Here is a 22,369-nt window from a genome sequence, read left to right as displayed (position 1 = left end):
GGACTGAGCTCTTTTTACTGACTGGCCACCAGAGCCAGCAAAGTTCCGTGGGCCATGGGACTAGGATGAGTCGAGGATTGGGAAGGGCACTCTCTTGTACCCCCTCACTTGCTGGAGTTGGCTGCAGGGTCTGTCTCAAAGGTCTAGAGCCAAGGTTCTCTGCCTCTGTCAAACCCAAACCTCATGCCAGGGCCCTGAAGATGGACCAGGGCGGGGATGGGGGAGGGGTGTCACAGGACCTCTGTTTGTTCCTTTCCCAGTGTGGCTACACAGAGTACAGAAGACAGAGAATGCTTTTTGTTACTTATCTCTGCGATTGGTCCACGAGGACAAAATCTGGCTTGTGAGTGTGGTCAGCTCCCAGGTTCTGGTCCTAACAACAGCATTAATGAGAAGATCCCAGCAGCTACCTCCTCACAGAGACCATGATCTTAGAGATGCTCAAGTCACAGGCTAACGGGGGCTTTACTGCAAGTCTTGGCTCCACAGTTCTCAAGACATCACCTGGGAAGCTGTGAAAGTCACATATGCCTGACCTCACCGACAGAGCAGGTCTCCAGAGCACGTGACACAGTGATTCTCAGGGGCAGGCGGGACCACAGAGCCGGGCGAGATTCCCTACTCACAGGAAGAGGAACCCATGGTTCATATTTTCTAGGTTCTTCAAAGCTAAGTGGAAATATGAAAGCTCTAGAAAGACAACATTCCTCATCTACTAAGAAGAATATACTCAGAAAGGTAGAAAAATAACCAGTGTTGGTAAGGATGTGGAAAAACCAGAGCCCTCGTATCTTACTAGTGGGAAAATAAATATGGAGGAAACACTGTGAACAACAGTTTGGCAGCTTTTTAAAGAGTCACACATAAAAATGCCACAGGAGCTAGCAGATTAGTTGCCAGGTACATCCCTAAAGAATTAAAAACAGGCACTCAAGAAGTATGGCACACCCATAGCCATGGCAGCAGTGTTCCCAGCAGCCGAAGGGCAGCGGGAACTTGAGCACCCCTCACAGGGGACTGGACAAATGCACGTCGGTCTGCGCATGCCACAGCATCATCCATGACAACCAATGAAGTCACAACACACTGAATAAAGATGGAACTTGGATGCAAGCACCGAGTCAAACAAACCAGGAGCCTGGGCTATGAGGGTAGCCAACCAGATTGTTGGGAGAAGGTTAAAAGAGTCAGACTTATTAGCATCCATCGGTAGGAGCCAGGAGAGATGGATCCTGGGTAAAGCGCCTGCTGCACAGTGTGAGGACTGGAATTTGCATCCACAGAACCCAGGGGAAGCAGGGCACAGCGGCGACCCTTCATCTGTAATCCTAGCGCTCCTCCACCAAGATGGGAAATGAGAGAATCCCCTGAGCTCAAGGGCCAGCCAGGCTGGTGCACGCTGCAGTGAGCTGGATGCCCTGTCTTGAACAAGGCGCAAGCTGAGAACCACTATCTGAGGTTGTCCCCTGACCTCCACATGCATGTGGTGGCACTCACATGCACCCGGTTATAAACAGGACACACATACACTAGGATTTTAAAATTTGAAGAAAAACTTAAAAAAAAACACCTAAAGAATGAGTGGAGGCTCAGGCCTCGAGGAAATAATGGGGTCTAAAGGAGTCAGGAAGGGTGAGCAGACACTGCTGCACTCTCTGCCCCGGCAGAGACACCAGACAGGAGGGGTCTGGCATGGGCAAGGATGGCCAGTGTGGCTCCATCTCTTCCCAGGGGCTGGCACTGGCTACCAGCAGCTTGTGTCCTGTAGACAGATATAACACACAGAAGACTAAGATGAGGGGACAGGATAACAAGGGCTGGGTGTATGGACAAAGTTAAAACAATACTTGAACGTAGCAAGGAAGAACACTAAGTTCAGCAACCTGTCTGCCTCTGATCACAGGCAGGCGTTCCGAGAACTGTGAACAAGCGGGGACTGGGGGAGTCAGGAACATCTTTGGCCATAACTGCAATGAAAGGCAGAGGAGCACAGATGCATGTGCTCTCCCATCCTGGGTTCTGGGCCTGCACCACCCTGCCTTGTTCTTTCAGCCTCAGCACACAGCAGGAAGAGGAGGCACCATGCCCACCTCCAGGACAGAAAACAGCTTCTGTTGGCCTTGTCATGGGCACCCGAGGTAACAAGGCACGGCTTTAGTAAAAAGCAGTAAAAATACTACATCATATTTTTGCATTCCGTGGGCCATTTTCTCCACTCCTTTATCCCTCTGATTCACTTAACGTACCGCTGGAAAAACAAACCCTCCCTGAGCACAGTCCCCTCCATTCAGTTCAGACACAGGGCTGGAATGGAGACGGTCAGGGAGGGAACCCGCAGGCAGTCACACAAAGAGTCACTGTTACTAGCCTGGCTCAGAGGCGGTGGCCTCAAAGGCTCCACCCTGCCCAGGCACATCAGTGACAGAATCTATGTATTTTAAGTCCCCAAGATCCCTGGGGTCTGCCAGAGAAGGTGACCTGTTCCAAAGGTGGGGCCAAAAGCCCCGCAGAAGCACAGACAGACAAAGAGAGATAAGGAAGAGACTGTCTCCCATCAGCCTCTGTTTCTAGAAGCAGGGGACAAGTTAACAAAATCACCAGTTCTCACCAATTCCAGTCACAGACCATCAAATCAGTCTGAGAGAGGAGAAAGGGAGAGGGACAAGGGGAAAAAGGGGATGGGGGTATGGTAGGTGGGGGGGTGGGGGGATGGGGGTGTGAGGGATGGTGGATGTGGGCAAGGGGGGACCATGAACCTGTAAGAGCTGAGACACACCTGCTCCACCTTCCTTCGTTCCACTTCCTGGAGCCCACTGTCAACCCCTTCCCCTCCCAGTCTGAGCAGATAGACGGCTCCTGCCTCTACCTCAAGCTAATGTTAGAATCAGCCCTGCTATTGCTATTTTGGGGTGGGGGGTGGGGTTGGAAGAATCCACCCAAAGAAGACTAATAAAAGGGAAAATATCTTCCAATTACATTTAGAATTTCTTTTCATTTATTAAGTTTTTATTTCATTGCCACATTTGTGTCTAATGTTTTGATAAAAAATTAAATATTTGAAAATTTTTGTTTTATCTAGAGAACTTTTCCATGTATTATATAGAAATACACCAATAGTAATAAAAATCATACTTTAATTATTTTCACAGAACCATAGATTAATAAGAGAGGAAAAGGAAAGGAAGAAGTGATGCAACTGTATTTTAATTAAAATAAAAATAAACCAGACATGGTGGTGCGTGCCTTTAATATCAGTACTAGGGAAGCAGCTGCAAACAGATCTCTGTGTGCTCCAAGCCAGCCTGGTCTACATGGTGAGTTCCAGGACAGCCAGACCTGTGAAATTGCCCCTGACCAGTAAATAAACAAACAAGTCAACTAAAGGAAAGAGTTTTCCTAGGCTGTGGCAGCTGGGGGCAGGCTGCTTATTTAGGTACCAGTGAGGCTCTCAGTTCCGTCCCCAGGGCCTGCCATTACAAGATCACTTCCAAGTCAAACAGGCTCTGGAACCTGACTGCTTACCGCTTCTGGGCGCTTCAGGTGCTGGTGCAAGTTAAGAGCCAGGCGGTCCCACCAGCGCCCTCTGCTGTCAGGACAGTAGATTTTCTGAGACAGGAGATTTTCAAGTTCCTCCACAGCTTCCTATGGCAGCAATACAAAGAAATGTCAAATGTCAGAAGCACTGGCTCTACTTATGGTCGGCAGCCAACAGGGCTGGTAAAGTCCGTTCACAAGGAAGGCCAATGTTCACACTGCTCTCCTGCATGATCACTCAGCTGCTCGAGCATCTGTACTTGACCCCAGGTCCCTACCGAGTGGTTGGTGCTGAGCCCTCGGAGGTCTGGGAGCAGCCACAAGTCTCCACCAAGTCCCCTCTGGCAGCTCAAGGCCCCCGAGGACCCTGGCAGTCAAGCAGTGGCTGGTACTGGCAATCACTGACACTGGGAACCCAGCAGGCCCTAGACCCACTGAGATTTGAGGCATGCTATCAAGTAGGACAGACAGAAGATTAAGGGGACACTTGAAGGGAGAGAAGTCTGTAGTTGGAGTTATTGGGGGAGGGAGACCAGCTTCCAAAAGAGAACACAGAGACTTATTAATTATGAATGCTCTCCCTTAGCTGAGGCTTGTCCCACTAGCTCTTTTAAACTTAATTTAACTTGTTTCTATTCATACACATTTTGCCCCGGGGCTTTTTACCTTTCTTTCATTCAAATGTTCTACTCTCCTACTTCTGCCCTGTCTGGCTACCTGGCTGCCCCGAGTCCCTGCCATCTCCTTTTCTTTCTTATTTCAAGCCTAAATTTCTCCTCCTACCTCTCTCCCTGCCAGGAAGTTCTGCCTTTACCTCCTCCCTTGCTCTGGCCATTCAGCTTTCTATTTAGACCAATCAGGTGCCGTAGGCAAGCAAGGAAAACAGCAACAAGTGCAACACATCTTTACACAGTTACACAAATGCAACACATCTTTGTATAGTTACACAAATGCAACACATCTTTGCATGGTTAAATAATTATTCTGCGACAGAAGCCCTTCACTCTGGGCTCTGGTTGTAAGTCAGAAACTTCAACACAACTGATAAAGCAGGAATTGCCCACAGAGACTGTGCCTACCCCACCCCGCCCTTAGAAGATGCAAAAACAAGGGAACTACATCCACGCAGTACTTCTCCCCTCCCCCAACCCCAGCAATCACCAAAGAAAGCCACCTTACCATTTCAAAGGTATTGTTTTAAGGTAAGAGAACCGGTTTCCAGTTTGTATTATTTTATTTTCCTTAACTTTGCTTTAACTTTAAATCTTGTTAACTATAATGCATACTTTGAGCATTAAAGGCTTTAGAATGACAGATGTCACATCAAGTCCATGGATCTTCCCGGGATTGGAGACCCAAGTCAAAGACCCAGCTTGCCATTTCCTCTTTGGAAAATATCATTTGTCCATACAGAGGCGACACAATAAATGGGAACTCTGGCAATTTCCTAATCCTAATCTAAGGCTGTGACCAAGTCTCTAATTTGTGACTATAATCTATCTCCAAACAGCACATGGCAAGTGACAAAGGGCGTGAGCTTCTTACCCACAAGACCTAGGGTAACTAGAGCCTTTCACCAAGCTCTGTAGCCAGCGAAGGCTGCCCGGGCTCCCAGCAGGCCCTGACCATGACCACCAAGCCTTCCCAGTACACACACTCACCACGTTACAAACAAGACGGCTGCTGGCAACAGCTTTCTTCCCTCTCCCAAACCAGAGCAGCAGGTGCCTTTAGTAAATACCTTTCATCAGATCATCTGCGCTGATGAGAGGGTGGGAAACACCGAGAGCCCAAGAGGTTTCCACTCCGTGCATATCCGGGTCCTATCAGTGAAGGGCGGAGGGGGCGCTAACCTCGTACAGGCGGTGTCGCTCCAGTATTTCAACAGCCCGAGAGAAAATCCTTGTGTAAATCCACCCAACAGTAAAGCAGCGCAGAAAGAGTGGCAAGGCCTCGTGGTGTCTGAAACAACAACGCATGCCCACGGTTTAATAACTGGCTTATCAGAGAATTATATCAAGGAATTGAACATTGAATCCCGATCTTTAAAATGACATATTCCGATATGCAGAGTTGCGTGTGCAATTGCCCGCACCACAAACTCACATCACCACAGCCAGGCTCTTGCCCTGACACTCAATGGGGTGAGATGAGAACAGCTAATGAGATTTTTACTGAGGTCAGCATTTAAACCCCACCCACAACACAGACAAGCCTTCAAACTGCCTGAGATCCACAACAAAGGGTGGGCTGAACCCTCTTTAAACATTATTTAAAAACAGATTCTACTTTTATCTTTCTGCATAAACTGCTGCAACTACTTAAAATTAAGTTCATTTTGTAACTGACGTATAAACACGCAAACTGTGTAATTAATGGAGTGTTACACGATATGCTCACACTGTAATCACAATAATCAAGTTGAACATCTACCTCTTTAAATATTATTCACCTCTGCTTGTGGGTTTTTTGTTTTGGTTTTTGGTTTTTGGTTTTGTTTTTTTAATTAATTTTGTTTCTATTCCGGGCAGTGTCTCGGGTTTACTGCTGCTGGGATGAAACATCATGACCAAAAACAACCTGGGGAGGAGAGGGTTTATTTGGTTTACGTTTCCAGACCACTGAAGTCAGGACAGGAGCTCAAGCAGGGCTGGAACCTGGAGAGAGGAGATGATGCAGAGGCCGTGGAGTGGAGCTGCTTGTTAAGCAGGAAGTGTAGCCCCCAGCCCCTGGCATCCATCCCAGCCTCCCTGACCTGGGAGTTGTATTGGTCCAAACCCCATAATGCCAGGTCCTGACCCCTCCCTGGGGAGGATCAGGACCAGACCACTCCCACAGGGTATTTAAGTGGGCTCCCAGAGGAGAAACACGTGGTTTTTGGGTCTGCATGGGCTCCCTGTTTTCCTATCTCCCGGCCATGTGCTCAGCCACCCGAGAGCGTCTTAATAAAACGATGGGCATTTTGATTTGGTTTGATTTGACCTAATTGGATTTCTTGCACCGACAGAGCTGCCCCTTTTTATTATTTTTTTACTTAACACTGCTTACTGGCTTGCTCAGCCTGCTTTACAGAACCCAGGACCAACAGTCCAGGGATGGCATCACCTGCAATGGGCTGGACCTTCCCTCATCAATCACTAATTAAGAAAACGCCTTACAGGCTTGCCTACAGCCTGATCTTAGGGAGGTTTTGAAGGTTCCCTCTTCAAAGATGACTCTAGTTTGTGTCAAGTTGAAACAAAACTAGCCAGGGCAGGGAAGTGTGCATGTCTGTGTTTAAGTATGTGCAGGTCCTGGGCACGAGGAGGCCAGAAGTTGATCCTGGGTGTCTTCCTCAACCGTTCTCCACCTTGCTTTTTCTTCTTGTTAATATTCCTAGTTTACTGACTATTTTTTTAAATTTAACTTTATGTGTGTTGGTGTGAAGGCGTCAGACCCCCTGAAACTGGAGTTACAGACAGTTGTGAGCTGCCATGTGGGTGCTGGGAATTGAACCCGGGTCCTCTGGAAGAAGCAGTCAGTGCTCTAAACCACTGAGCCATCTCCTCAGCCCCTGTCTACTGACTATCTCATGCATAGGTATAATGTATCTTCCTCATAAGCCTCCGCCATTACCTTCTGCTCTCGCCACCTTCCTCGAGCCCTGATCTTACCCCATGGCTTCCACCCTCAACACTGGGGGGGGGGGAAACACACACACACACACACACACACACACACACACACACACACACGGCACTCACTTCAGGGAAGGATGGCTCTTCAGTTGGTCCCAGTCTCGTTTCGCACTCTGAGAAAGCTCCTTAGCTTCTTCCCAGTTCCCGCTGGCCATGGCGGCTGAAATGTCACTCAGCATGTGCGCGGCAGCTGCGTATCTAGGGAAAAGGCCATGCAGGTCAGCCGAGGAGTCCTTCCATGACTTCTCACATCCTGGCCACTGGGCTTATGGTCATGCGTGTGGGAGGGATGTGCTGGGCATGGTGGTGCTGCCTTCAATCCCAGCACTGGGAAGCAGAAGCAGAGGATAGGTTGGATCTTTAAGTTCCGCGTCTACAAAGTGAGTTCCAGGCTAGCTAAGGTTACCCAACGAGCTCCTGCTTCAAAAATGAAAAAAAAAAAAATCACAAAAAAAGTGAGGTATACTTAAGTTGGATCTGAGTAATAATTTAATAAAGCTCTCCCCCACTGCTCAAAATGGCCGTGACTAACTCAGGCTGCCCTACTAGGAAAACACAAGCATTTGTACCGGGAGATCACAAAGCCCGCCCACTGTATAAACAGTGATCAGATCAGTACTCCTGGGGGCTGGCATTCACTCATTCACCGACTTGAGAGGCACCAAGTTAATCTGTAACGGACTTCAGAATTGTGGCAAGATGTCAGTTCGACACAGTAGGCAATGCAGTAGTCAGAGGTGCCACTGGGACACCGCCAAAAGATGACAGGGTATTTCCAAAGTAATTGGGAACGCTTGGGGGGACAGCGATGAGGAAATTTTATGAACTATTTAGTGGAAGAAATGTGACCTCATTACTCTCTGAGATATGAAAATCAATGACATGTGACTCTGGAATACTATGAGAGCATACTCACTGTGCTGTGGAGAAGAAAAGCGTGCGATACACTAACATTAACAAGAAAACCTGTAGCAATGAAAATAAATTTATGGTTGGGGATTTCTAAGATCATCAAACATATGTGTTTTCTGAGGGTCATGACCCACAGATTGAGATCCGCTGCCATAGACACGATTATTTATGATATGCTGTTAGACAATTCAAGGTCAAGAAGGAAACAAAAAAACATGGTCAGGGGCTGTAGCTCACTGATAGAGCACCTCGCCTGCCTCACACAAAGCCCTAGGTTCGATTCCCCCACAACTGAATAAACCAGTTGTGCCGGCACACATCAAAACAAGAGATTCATTCAGAGCTCCAAGGTCATCCTTGGGCTCACAGCAAGCTGAGGGGCAGCCTAGGACACACTGGCCACAGCACTCTTGGTCCTCATGACCTGAACAACATGTTGGTCACAGATACTCTGTCAGGGGGTGGTAGCACATGCCTTTAATCCCAGCACTCAGGAAGCAGAGGCAGGCAGATCTCTGTGAGTTTGAGGCCAGCCTGGTCTACAAGAGCTAGTTCCAGGACAAGTTCCAAAACTACAGAGAAACCCTGTCTCAAGAAACCAAAACCAAAACAAACCAAACCAAAACAAAACAAAACAAAAAAACCAAAAACCAAATATTCTTTGTCCTCATGGACCTCTGCTGAGCTCAAGGTCAGCCTGGACTAGTGAGTTCCAGGACAGTCAGGGCTGTTACACAGAGAAACCCTGCTTAGAAAAACAAAACAAAACAAAACAAAAAATCCAGCAAAATTGCCTTGCCCTTACATTCCCCTACAACATATCAAGGGTGACATAGGAGAACATCTACCAGGCGGCTAGCGGTACCCTACATCCTGCCTCCTCCTCCCCCTCTCCCCCCACCCCGGTCTTGACAGCACTCCCATTTTCCTCTCCTATTTTCATCTCACTATGGCACCATCACCTCAGAAGAACACCAGAGCCAGCCCCATCTACTCCTATCTGCTTCCTTATATCCAATAATGACCAAGTCATTTCTGCTTCCAAACTGATATACTCACCTGTGTTCACTGCCACCACCCGATCCATATGTCACCATCATCCTTCACCCTGACCACCACCAAAGTCAGACTAGCCTTCCTCAGCCCTCCTGGTCCTCCCTGACTTCTGCTCCACAAGGCTGCTCTGGTTAAATACACGGAATACCTGCTTCAGGGGTTTCCCAACACTGGGAAGATCCAGGCTGTACCCCATCTCACTAAAGTCAAGCATGCTCTGGTCCCTGAAGCTCGCCCTTACACTGCTGCTCCCCAGAGCTTGCGCCAGAAGCCTTCTGTGTTTCTCCAACACAGTCAACCCTTCCATGCCTCAGTTTACCTTATTGCTGAATGCATGGCCTGGTCCAGGCCTGGCCTTCCCATTCGCATGTCTTGCTGCAGATGTCAACTATACAGGGCCAATCCCTGACACTACATATAAAGCAGAGCTTCTGCAGCCTACCTCTCAAAGGTCACATCACTTAAAAAAATAAGGTTTATTACTTTTATCTTATATGTGTTGCCTATGTTTATGTAAATAGACTGCATGTCTACCTGGCGCCCACAGACGCCAGGGGAGGGTAACACGTCAGATCCCCTGGAGCTGGAGTGACAGACGGCTGTGAGAAGTCATGAAGATACTAGGAACCGAGCTAAGTTCTCTGCAAGAGAAGCAATGGCTCTTAGCTGCTGAGACAGCTCTACAGCCCTGTCACCTCATTTCCACACACTGTAATTTCCCTGCTTATTATCTGTCCAGTGAGTGGTACCCATGAAGGCAGTAACCTTACCTCCTGCTGTAACTCTGGAGACTCCCTACCTAGGGCATAGGAGGCTCCTTGCACTCAACACAGTTTCCCTGGATGACTGAGGACCGCTTATCTCCAGTGCAGCAGGGGGCAAAGGGCTCTCAGGTCAGGTGTCCTGTTACAGTGTTTGTTTGTATTACAGGGCACTTCCAGAGGTCAACTAAGCCCGATTTCATTCCTAACAATGGAATTTTAATTACTTCATTATAGCATAGGTGCTTTGCAGGAAAAATGAGTCCCCTCTCTTATGAACTTGTCACCTGTGGTTCTGTCAACCATAAAACTAAAAGGTAATCCCTTTGCTGTAAGGGTAAGTGATGACATTTATAGCACTAACCAGCATGTATGAGGCACTGCACAGAGCCCAGACTCTATTGCCCATGTGCTCGAACATCTGTAAGAATCACAGATGAGGCAACTGTGACAGAGTAACTTCACAGTCCGGAGTCCAGTGAGCCTGGAAGGTGGATCAGGGTACGCAGGCTCACAAAGGAGAGAAGTGTAAAGCCACAAAGAGGAAAACCCACAAAAGACAGGAGACACCTGGAGCGGGGTAAGTCCTCAGGACAGAAGACCTGACTGGAGACTCACTCCAAATGAACAAGCAAGACATTAAAGCTCCTGTCAACACTGATTTGATTCAATAGTTCCAATGACTTCAGTTAGAACATGAGTGTTCTCAACACTACTTAATGTTCCCTAAAGCAAAGGTCTGAATCAGTTTTGCTTAAGTTTGACTTATAAGTCTTAAATCAATAACCAAAAGTGACATGCCAGGAAACTCATTTTTCTTATTAAAGTCATTTCTTTGTTTTTGAAAGGAAGTACAACAGTATGGTTGTGTGCACACCCACATAACCAACACTCAGGGGGGTCAAGAGTATAGGGCAAGAGGACTGTGACTACCAGGCCAGCCTAGGCTACACAGGCAAGAAAAAACCTACCTAAAAACAAACAAAAAGGCGGGGGGAAAAAAAAAAGGGAGCCGGGCAGTGGTGGCTCACACCTTTAATCCCAGCACTCGGGAGGCAGAGACAGGCAGATCTTTGTGAGTTCGAGGCCAATCTGGTCTAGAAGAGCTAGTTCCAGGACAGGCTCCAGAGAAACCCTGTCTCGAAAAACAAAAACAAAACAAAACAAAACAAAATAAAAGGCATTTCTTTCTTTCTTTAAGACCTACACCATTTTTTTTTCAATCAAAGTTCATTGCTGCTGCTCATGTTGGCATTTTAAAATTCATGATGTGCTGTGTAAACTCCATGTAAACACATGTGATCCTAACCACAGGCTCTCATGGTCTGGGAAAACACGTCTGCCTTATTCACCCCAGCACACCCACAAGGCAGGGCTGTTGGAATGTCTGTCTCACAAAAGTGCTCCTGCACAGTTACTCAGGAACAGAACCTAGCGAAAATCTTTCTAACTTTAACTCAAAACTCACGGACTTGGCAGCCTTTGTCCAAGTGCTTGACTGCATTCTTCCTGTAGATGCAGAGAGCCCGTGAGGAAGGCAAAGGATGATAAACCCCCAAAACTTAAAAATGACTGTACTGGCTGGCGAGAGACCCCTCGTTACATTTTAAAATATGCACAGATATCCCAATGACTTAGTGTGACCCCACCTGATGAGGTCCTCTCTGTCCCTGAAGATCTGGGTCTTCCGACTGACTGTATAGCGAGGGAATTCCATTCGGCCCAGGTTGACCAACAGCACTGTAGAAAGCTGACCTTGACCCCCACAAGCAGCTTCTTCATCTTCCATGGAATCAGTCAACGAAAACAGCAGCAAGATGCGGGAGAACACAGCCCTGGGGCCTTTACAGACTCGCAGGGACCGTCCAGCCAAGTCTTTAGCTCTAAAACAGAACGCCACAGAATCAACTCTCTAGCCTTTAAGCATTTGGGCATAGAGCCTGCAAATTATTCTCAGCTCAAATAAGGAGAATTAGCAGCCATTGTTCTACACTGCAGCAAATTTATCACCCCTGCTGTGTGACACTGAGTGCTACTTAGTCTTTCTGGAGCTCAGAGCCTCACTTAGCACATGGAGGAAAAGGACTGAATGTTTGTATCTCCAAAGGTTTCTGTGGTTTTCACTCAGTAATGGTGCTTTCTGTCCCAGCCAGATATGCAGGGTGTACCATGGCCATGAACCCTCAAAACACCAAGGAAACTCTACCTCTTTGGCATTAGCAATTCTCTCTCTCTCTCTCTCTCTCTCTCTCTCTCTCTCTCTCTCTCTCTCTCTTTCTCTCTCTCTCTCTCGTTTTTTGGTTTTTGAGACAGAGTTTCTGTGTAGCCCTGGCTGTCCTGCAACTTGCTCTGTAGATCAGCCTGGAACTCACAGAGATCTGCCTGCCCCCCTCCAGAGTGCTGAGATTAAAGGTGAACACCACCACCGCCTGGCTCAAATTTTGATCTGCGTGGTGACTGGAGAGTGGGAAGCCGTTCAGACAAAGCAAATGTCTCCACCAATACAACGGCCACACACCTTTTTAAAATCGCTGCTCTGACTCCAGACTGAGTCTTGCCCCACGTGCAGATGGAGCGCTGTCTGGCCAGTTTGAGAAGGGCATCTACCAGCTGCTGCTTCTGCCCAGCGGGATTCAACAAGTGGAAGGTTTTGGCCAGGGCTTTCAGTTCAGGAGCAGAAAGGAGTTCAAGTACATCAGAGAGTTCTTGCAACTCAGATTCTGAAACAGTTAACAACAACCAAAAGTTAAAAGTAGTTTTATAGAGTTTTCTGTTATCTAACATTATCTACTTGGGGAAGGAAGAGCATTAGCTAGATGAAAATAAAATGAGATTTCTCTATAGAAACTGCAGTAAGTTTTCCAAAACAAAGCACGAGTCACCAAACTCTTCCCATTGAAGACTCAGACAACCAGGAAGTGGTGGCGCACACCTTCAGTCCCAACACTTGAGGGGCAGCAGCAGGTAGATCTTTGTGAGTTCGAGGCCAGCCTGGTCAACATATTGAGTTCCAGGACAGCAGGGTTATACAAAGAAACCCTGTCTCAAAAAACAAAAAATAAATGAACAAAAAGCAAAGAAACCCACTATAGACAACAAACAATGAACAAACATTACTGGGGTACACTCTCCATCCTTCTCATGTGTGGCCTGTGAGGGGTCCTCGCCAAACTAGATCACAGAGGAAAGGGACCATCAGCTCTCCTCCACTCAGTCCTTTAGTCCGTGATGCAGAGTGGAAAGCCATTCATGGCTCAGGGCTCCAGTATCTGCTGTGGTGTACCCCAGATATCATGGAAAGCCTCTCATGGGCTCAGGGCTCCAGTATCTGCTGTGGTGTACCCCAGATACCATGGAAAGCCTCTGATTGGCTCAGGGCTCCAGTATCTGCTGTGGTGTACCCCAGATACCATAGAAAGCTTCACACAGGCTCAGGGCCCCAGCATCTGCTGTGGTGTACCCCAGATACCATAGAAAGCTTCACAGAGGTTCAGGGCTCCAGCATCTGCTGTGGTGTACCCCAGATATCATGGAAAGCCTCTCATGGGCTCAGGGCTCCAGCATCCTGCTGTGGTGTAGCCCAGATACTATGGAAAGTCTCTCATGGGCTCAGAGTCTCAGCATCCTGCTGTGGTGTACCCCAGATACTACAGAAAGCCTCTGATGGGCTCAGAGCTTCAGCATTCTGCTGTGGTGTACCCCAGATACTACAGAAAGCCTCTGATGGGCTCAGAGCTTCAGCATTCTGCTGTGGTGTACCCTAGATTCCACACCAGGCTGAATCGGCCCCAGCCATGTGTCTTTATGACATTCAGTTTTGGGCAGTCTCTTCTCCTCCATTCCTATTTACTGGGTGTTTGGTTCTAGGGCCCTGGGGACACTGCAGTGAGCAAAGTCCTTGACCTAAGGGTCATTTCCCACCAGAATAATTACCCAGGCCAGGCAGAAAAGGGTGGTATAGAGAAAAACAGAACGTGGTGCTGGACAGTTGGCACAGCAATTTAGAGCACTTGCTGCTCTCAGAAGACCTGGATTTGGTTCCCAGCAGGACAGCTATCTAATTCCAGCTGCGGGTAACCTGTGCTCTCAAGCACATGCCCACACGCACACACAAACAGCTATCGGAAATAAAAATAAAACTTTTTTTTTTTGAATGAAAAACAAAATTGTATGAGGCCAACAAAGCCTGGCAGGGAGGGTGGCTGCTTTCGACAGGATAGTCAGGCGACTGTCTTATGAGGACACAGGGCAGAAGCGAATGTAACGGGGGGACAGGTTTGTGTGGTAAGTCAGGGGACACTGTCCGATGTAGAAAAGACATTAAGTCCAAGGTCCTGAAATAAGAATGCATTCACCATGACAAAGACCACTGAGGACTGCAGTGCAGCTGCAAGACGCAGAGAAACGGCCATGAAGAAGTGTCCATGGTGAGCCATCGGCTCTGGGTTTGGTGAGGTCTAAAGGTAAGTCCCCAGTGGCAGCCAAAGGGGATGCCCGCTGTCAAGCATGTCAATCTATAGAATTTTCATCAGATCTTCCAAGTCAGGAGGAAGCAAGAATCAGCTTCCCCCAAGGAACAGAAAGCACTGCTGACTGCTCATGCCAAGCTGCTGCTCTGTGCCTCCACCCCTTCACCCAGCATGCTCCACCGTTAGCCCACCCAGCTACACCCTAGCAAAAACCCAACACCATCTTTACTTACTGGACACATTACAAACTCTTCCCCCTAAAGCCATCTATTGTGACTGCTTATTTTGTCGAAAGTGTCCACAACTTAAACTTGGGTGCACATCCCTCATTCTCCCTATGCTGTGAGAGCTCCTTCAGCCAATAGCCTTTAAGATACCAGCCCACTTGGGCGTGGTCGCTTATACTATAAATGTAGCTGGAAAGCGTGTGCTCACTCTCTTGCTTCTGGATGCTAGACTCTGTTCCTGTTCCCAGTTCATGCAGGGGACTGTGATCTAGGACAGTGATCTGTGAGTCTCCCCTAAATAAATAACCCTTTATTATACGTAATTCTGAACTACTGTGGGATTATTTTGTATCTTCCGCCATCATTCCTATATTCCTTTCTATCCAGTACTGTACAGGACAACCCAGGGTATCCACAAGAGCAGACACATTCTCTAGTGTTCATACAGTTCTAATTAAACTCTAATTAAATTCTACAGGCAATCAACATACAGAGGTGGTATGTGCGGGCACGGTGGGGATAGATGGTTTTAGAGAAAATTATTTCATCCCAGCTGGCTTCATTTTGTCAGAGAGAAGGAATGGGATTAAGAAGAGTGGAGTTCTCACTGGAAGACAAGAGTTCAAGGGGAATTATCGCGTCTCCCAGAGACTACACTTGCCCCAGGAAGCAATGGTAATCCGCCGGTCACGCCCTAGCCGCCTTCACCCAAGAACCTGTTCTTCACCCAAGAACTGTTAGGACAGTCTTAAGTCACATGACAACCTGTTGCCCGAAACTAACAGCTTCTAGACTTTTGTTTCTTAAAACAATTAGCAGACACTGATCAGGAGATGGTTGGTACCACACTGACATTCTCATAGAAATCCCACTGAAAGCGATTCTTAACTTCCGTGTTCCTCTTCGTGCCTCCCCCAGCCATACCTGTCTGTAGAAAGCCCGCATCCTTTAGTTCCTCAACCACAGGAGTTAAGTCTGAGGCGATCTCGTCATACTCCAGTTTACTCATCTTAATCCACGTTAGCTTACGTTGAAAGAGCCTTACATACAACTTCTGACCACTAGCTGCAATAAAGTTCAGAAAAACAGCAAAAAATATTAACTTGTTTTTCCTCTCGAACATACAGATTCCATTTAGACATGCTGTCAATGAACACTGGCCATATTAAAATTTCTAAAATCAAATTCCCCGACTTTTTAATGCATCATTTCCACTCCTCAGAGAAGCTCTGCCCAGAATTCTAGTTACTTTGCTCCCTGCTTTTAGTTTAGCACGTGTGCTGGGTAGTTTTACATCAATCTGATACATGCTGGACTCATGTTAGTAGGGAGAACTTCAATTGAGAGAATGCCCCACCATATTGGTCAGTGGGCAAGCCTGTGCCGCATTTCCTTGACTGATGATTAAAGACTGATGTGGGAAGGTCCAGCTCTGTGGGCGGTGCCACCCCTGGGTCAATGGTCCTGGGTGCTTGTAAGAAAACAGGCTGAGTTGGAGGCAGTGGTGGCGCACGCCTTTAATCCCAGTACTCGGAGGCAGAGGCAGGTGGATCTCTGTGAGTTCGAGGCCAGCCTGGTCTACAAGAGCTAGTTCCAGGACAGGCTCCAAAGCTACAGAGAAACCCTTTCCCGAAAAAAAAAAAACAAAAAAACAAACAAACAAAAAAGGAAACAGTCCAAGCAAGCCATTAAGAATAAGATAAGCCAGTAAGCAGCAATCCTTCATGGCCTCTGCATCAGCTCCTGCCTCCAGGTCCCTGCCGTGTTTGAGTTTCTGTCCTGACTTCCTTCAGTGATGAACAGTGATACAGAAGTGTAAGCTGAAATAAACTCTTTCTTCCCCCAAGTTCCTTTTGCTCATGGTGTTTTCATCACAGAAGTAGAAGCCTTAATTAAGAAAATACACATTATTCTAGATTAATCTGGATTTCTTCCCCAAATGCCTAGTTTTAATCTATGCAAACCTACTTAATTAACCCATTTAGTGCTTCCTTAATACCTGGAGTATCTTTAAATTTCTACCAACTGTTACATTTCTTGAAATTTCAATGTTTCTTTCCTTTAAGGAAACAGACATTAGCAGCAATTTTACCTAAGATACACTGTACATGGCCAGGCGTGATGCCAAACATCTGTGATCCCAGCACTCCAGAGGTGGAGGCAGGAGGATCAAAATCATCTTCAACTAGAGAGCTTGAGCTACATGAGACCCTCCCTCAGAAAGACAAAATTTTAATGAATAAATCAATAAGCAAAAAAAAGACATGTTGTGTATGGTTCTCCATAGAGAACAGCACACAAGTCTGTTCGACTTGCCATGGGCAAACTATTCCTATTTCCTTATTATTGTTGTTGTTGTTGTTGTTTTGGTTTGGTTTTTTGAGACAGGGTTTCTCTGTGTAGCCCTGGCTGTCCTGCTTCTGCATCCCAAGGGCTGGAATTAAAGGTGTATACCACTCCCTCTTGACTCAAACTTCCTACTTCTAGGTTTTGGAGAAGCAGAGCTACCAGCTACTCAGGAAGTCACATTCGAACGGTCAGAACCCACCAGAGAATCCCGACCACTCTGGATAAGAGTCAGTGAATGCTATTAAATAATCACGTCCATCTTCTGGTGAGAACCACACACACAGACAGAAGCTGTGGACGTAACTGTGCTAACAGAACTACTGTTTGCACATTCAAAAACAACACCAATGTGTTACCGGGAAGACTTTGTAGTAATGGTCAGGATTTTTTCTTGGATTTTAATGCCCCAACACGGCCACACTTCATTAGAAGACAGTGTGGCCACCAAAGCAGCTCTTCTTCCCTAAACTCCAGAGACTTCGCGGCTTGGGACTAAGAGTGACAGTCACACAAGGGTGGCTTTTGCATCAAACCTGCACTCCCAGCACGGAGCCACCACTGGCTGCCAAGGATTTAGCAACAAACTGGTGTTTTTTATGCACCAATTCAGGCTTGTGTTTCTTCCGTTTGTTCCACACCTCAACTTGACTCATCACCGTAACAACTTCAGTGGGGAACCTGACCTGCTGTGGCTGCTCACAACCTCCACCCCCACCTGGGGATTTCACTGTCTGTCCTTGCAGACAACGAGAAATTGATCACGGGACAGATAGACTGATCAGTGCCAGAGCTGTAGTTTTTTATTTGTTTTTAAATCTGGACACTGGACATTGTTCTACCACTATCAAAACAGACATATAAGAAATAAAACTGCATAAGCCGGGCACACCTTGGTCCCAGCACTTGGGAGGCAGAGGCAGGCCTGTTCAAGGCCAGTCTGATCTACAAAGCAAGTTCAAGGACAGCCAGGATTACAGAGAAATCCTGTCTCAAAAACCCAAGGGGGAAAAAAAGAGAAGAAAACTACCGCTCTCGTAATTCAAATACTGCTTGCCCAGTAGACATCACCAGGCGTAAGAATTTGTTTTAAATGGGCCTATTCTTGACACAGACCTTGTAAGAGGCTGAGTCCCACGATATTCCCACAGTGGCTCCTTGTGGTCATTACACTCCTCCCACACAAATCAGATAAGGAAGACAACTTCCAAAGCAAACAGGCGGAGGATACCTGACAACTGGTAAAACTTGGTTATAATCCCCTTCTCCTGGTCATCGAAGAGCCTCATGTCCTCTTCATTCTCCCGGATGGCCTGCAGCACCACCAAGAAGCTCCGCAGGTAGTAGGGGTGGCTCGGTGGGGGTTGAGTGGTCTCCTCAGGAACATCACAACTGGATCCCTCCTTCAGAATTTGTCGTTTTAAGGCACGCCCACCTTCCCTAAGCTCTTGGCTGTTATTCCCTGGAGAAGTATCCGTGGGTCTGCTTGATTCCACCTCGTTAGCAGACCCTGGCGTCAGAACCTCAACAGTCACTTCGACCTCTTCAGGGCTGCACGCCTCAAGCTGTTCAGCAACCCCTCCACTTACCCCTCTGGCATCTTGCTTTACAAAACTGTCTCCTGAAGCAGATTTGCAGTTACTTTCAAGAGTTAAATCTAATGAAAATAATGTGGACCCATGATCCAAGGATGCAGGCGTGCGGGCTGACTCCCCGCAGGGTGCTTTTTGGCTCTCATCTTCCCTTATTTTACTGTTCTCTACCATCTGTTCAGAAGCATCCTCTTCCTCTAGAGATGCACAAGAAAAAAGGTTTTCGTTTTGAGAACCGCCCAAAATCTCATCTTTGTCCTCCACCTCTGAACAGTTATCGAGCAGGCTGGGGCCAGTTGTGGACAGAGAACTCCGCGGACAATGACTGGCTAGTCCCTCCTTCTTATGCAGTGATTTTTTAACTTTTAGGTACTTGCTGGACAATTTAGAGGACAGACTCCCCAAAGACGTAATTTCCACACTCTGACTTTGAAGCTCACTTTGACTTTTGCACGCCGAAGCATCTTTAAAGTAGGGGCTGGTCTGATGTTGGGCGCCCAGTTTTGAACCGCCTAGGGCAGGGATTAAACTTCTCTTTGGTGGTGACAACTTCTGAGGTGTCGTGTCTTCTAATGCAATACTTGGTAAATTTGACCTGGATACAGATGGATTCCTTAAACCAGACTGTGCAGGCTCAACCTGAACGAAGTCATCATCCTTGTTAGTACAGGACTCATCAAGGTGCCGAATGAGGTCGTACCTAGGCACCATTTTATGACAAATTGAACATGCAAGCTTAGCAGGTGGGGCATTGTTAAAATATGAAATAATCGAAGGAGATCGGCTTTTTGTAGTTTTGTTGGTAGATAAGCTTCTACGGGGCCTTTTTTGGACAGGTGATCTCCCTTGTGACATCACGACTATCAGAAAAAGTGGGCGACCCAAGAAAATTCGGGTAATCTCGGGTGAAGGACCGCAGTGTTTTACTTTTACTCCCTTGGTTTGAATTAATAAAATAAAAGGTGCCTGCTACCACCTCATCAGACAAGACAGTGGCCACCCCGGGTGAAGGACCCCAAAGGTTTACTTTTACTCTCGCCTTGAACTAATGCAAAGTGAAGTAACATTTGGTGTAGATATTTGTCCAATTTCTTCTCCCTACAAAATAAAATACATAAATTAAAAACATTTTCACGCATTAACGGGGTCGGAGGACAACTGAATGGCAACTTCTGGAATGAGAACCCTGAGCTTGAAAATAGATCAGGGTTGTCCTGCAGCTCCGCGCAGGCTCCGGGATCCTTGCCTCACGCGGACTGAGCTGCACTTACTTCCAGGGCCTTTCTAGAACCATTCTTCTTAAAAAGAGGACGCTGACTCTCTAGACTCTTCTGAAGTCACTGCAGCGGAACCAGCCGAAGAGGCGCGCGAAGGGGCTCAGCGGCCGCAGTCCGCCCAAGCACCGCGCTGCAGGCATTCCCAGCCGATCCCCGCGACTGCACTTCCAGACTCTACGAGTCGAGTTCAGAGCGATCGAGCTGAGGGAGGGCGGACTGTGAACTGGAGGGTGAAGACAGCAATGCAGTCCTCACCAGGCCTTCTCTGTGGTAGCAGTTGCAAAATAAGTGAAAGCAGCAACTACCTCGAGAGCTTCCCAAGTCATACACTAGGGCAGCACAATACTTACCCTTTGTGGGTGGTAAATTAGGAAGGCTACTATAATTCCTTTTTGCTTGTTTTCAAGATAGGGTTTCTCTGTGTAGCCCGGGAACTCATTCTGTAGACCATGCTGGTCCCCAACTCGGAGATCATCCTGCCTCTGCCTCCCGAGTGCTGGGATTAAAGGCGTTTGCCGCCATACCTAGCATTCCTAACACAGCTAAAAATTAATTCAAAGAGATACAACTCAGATAGGCTACTCAAAATAAACGTATTATAATTAATTTGACTTTACAGGAAAAAAATGAACAGAAAAAGTCAGAGAAAATATGTAAAAAAAAACAAATAAAATCAGATCAATAATGACATTAAGTAGTCATGAATTGGGCTGGAGAAATGGCTCAGAGGTTAAGAGCGCTGACTGCTCTTCCAGAGGTCCTGAGTTCAATTCCCAGCAACCACATGGTGGCTCACAACCATCTATAATGAGATCTAGTGCTCTCTTCTGACATATAAACATACATGGAAGGAATGCTGTATACAAAATAAATAAATAAATCTTTAAAAAAAAAGTAGTCATGAATTCATAGAATTAAAAGGTAAAACCAGTCTGATTAGACTTAAAAATGTCGTTCCTAACTATGTGTCACATTCAAGAGCCTGGTGCAGCAAATCCTTTGATTGAAAAAAATTCACAAAAAAATACAATGTAATATTCAAATCACTATTAAAGCTGGTACTTTAAGGTGTAGGGAGACCAGAGGATTACTCAAAAGTATTTATTCAGAGGAAAAGGATATTCCAATAAATCCTACTTGGAACAAAACTTCAGGAAAAGTTGCTGGGTGTCGTGATACACGCCTTTAATCCAGCACTGGGGAGGCAGAGAGGCAGGTAGATCTGAGATGGAGGCCAGGCTGGTCCACATGAACTTCCTGGAGCTTCATAGTTTGGCCCTGTCTAACAGCAACTTGGGGGAAATTTTTTTAATGTCATATTAGTGGTGTCATAGTCAGAAAACAACTCCCAAACTCAAGTGTTAAAACTCAATGGCCAACAGAGCAATGGCTTCAGAATCCATATGTTGGAGAGAAGCGACCTAAACATTGTTCTCTTACCTCCAGACCTGTGCAGCATCCTCAGAGCCCTTGACATTGCATACAATTAGCACCGTGGTATAAAGGTTTTGGGAACAGGAACTAGAGATGGCTCAGAGGTTAACAGCACTTGCTGCTCTGGCTGAAGACCTGGGTTCAGTCCCAGGCAGCTCTGCCAGGTAGCTCGCAACTACCTGCAACTCCTGTTAGAGGGAACCAATGCACATGAATACATGCACTCACACATACACACCAAGGCTTGGGGGAGGAGTCCCGCCCTTGTACCTAACCAAAGAACAAAGCAACAAAATGCCATTTTGACACCCACATCTCTCATCAGACACCACTCCATAACAAGCAAACTCAGCGAACCAGTATTTAATCTAAACCATACAACCTAATTCTCTTTGATAACAGGCATGTTCAGCATTAATAAAGAACTCTAAACAGGATATTCTTTACCACTGGGTTTGATCGCGCGCTGCAGATGAAAATCAAGAGCCTTTCCAGTCATTCTTAATCTTAAATCTCATTCTCTACCCACCTGTACTAAGGCTGGTTATTTTTCCATCTAGTCATGATGTTATCAGTGAAAGGCATTTTTCTGAGTGGGGATGTCTGAGCAAAGGACACCTGGTTATCCTAGGGGACTCTGAAGACTGCCAGTCCGTATTCCAAGCTACACTAAGCCTGTTGCTTCCGGATTCCCTTCCCGATCGTATCTGTCCTCTCAGTATCTTACTATGAACTGTAGCAGCTAACCTGTGCTAACTCTTTGTCCAGGTATTAAGATTTTCCAAACGGAAAGAGCTAAACCACATACATGAAAGTGCTGTTTTGTGAAGTAACAGACACAATAGTGGAAGAAAATGAAGAACTCAAAGACTATATGGACAGCTGGCTGTGAGGGATGTGACTGGCTCTGGGTGCTTCTCATGGCAGGCAGGCAAAATGGTGTATTAGCGGGCAAGCACTAATGCAGGAAGGGCACTGGGAAGTTCAGGTGTGTTTCACACCCAGCGAAACCCAGACAGGCTTTCTATTTGTTTTATGATGTTTTAGGGGCTAGTGTGGTCTAACCTAGCCTTCAGCTCACTTT

The 22,369-nt window shown here is 46.8% G+C and overlaps 1 protein-coding gene across 1 annotated transcript in view; it reads right to left on the bottom strand.

Annotated features, from left to right (window-relative positions):
- Fan1 (FANCD2 and FANCI associated nuclease 1) overlaps positions 1–19,993 on the bottom strand; it is a 33,473-nt gene extending 13,480 nt beyond the window's left edge. Inside the window, exons 1-8 of the mRNA XM_087901542.1 lie at positions 19,846–19,993; positions 18,214–19,672; positions 15,561–15,701; positions 12,459–12,660; positions 11,590–11,823; positions 7,278–7,409; positions 5,388–5,496; positions 3,523–3,642 (exon numbers count right to left, since the gene is read on the bottom strand). Of these exons, the coding sequence (XP_087757668.1) occupies positions 3,523–3,642; positions 5,388–5,496; positions 7,278–7,409; positions 11,590–11,823; positions 12,459–12,660; positions 15,561–15,701; positions 18,214–19,429 (2,154 nt within the window). The 5' untranslated portion in view covers positions 19,430–19,672; positions 19,846–19,993. The remainder of the gene's footprint in view (positions 1–3,522; positions 3,643–5,387; positions 5,497–7,277; positions 7,410–11,589; positions 11,824–12,458; positions 12,661–15,560; positions 15,702–18,213; positions 19,673–19,845) is intronic.
- Between the last annotated feature and the right edge of the window lie 2,376 nt (positions 19,994–22,369).

This window comes from Myodes glareolus, chromosome 24 (assembly GCF_982192425.1).
Source record: "Myodes glareolus chromosome 24, mMyoGla1.1, whole genome shotgun sequence".
Classification (NCBI taxonomy): domain Eukaryota; kingdom Metazoa; phylum Chordata; class Mammalia; order Rodentia; family Cricetidae; genus Myodes; species Myodes glareolus.
The sequence above is the reverse complement of the archived record's forward strand: the minus strand, read 5'-3'. Positions and strand labels throughout refer to the sequence as shown.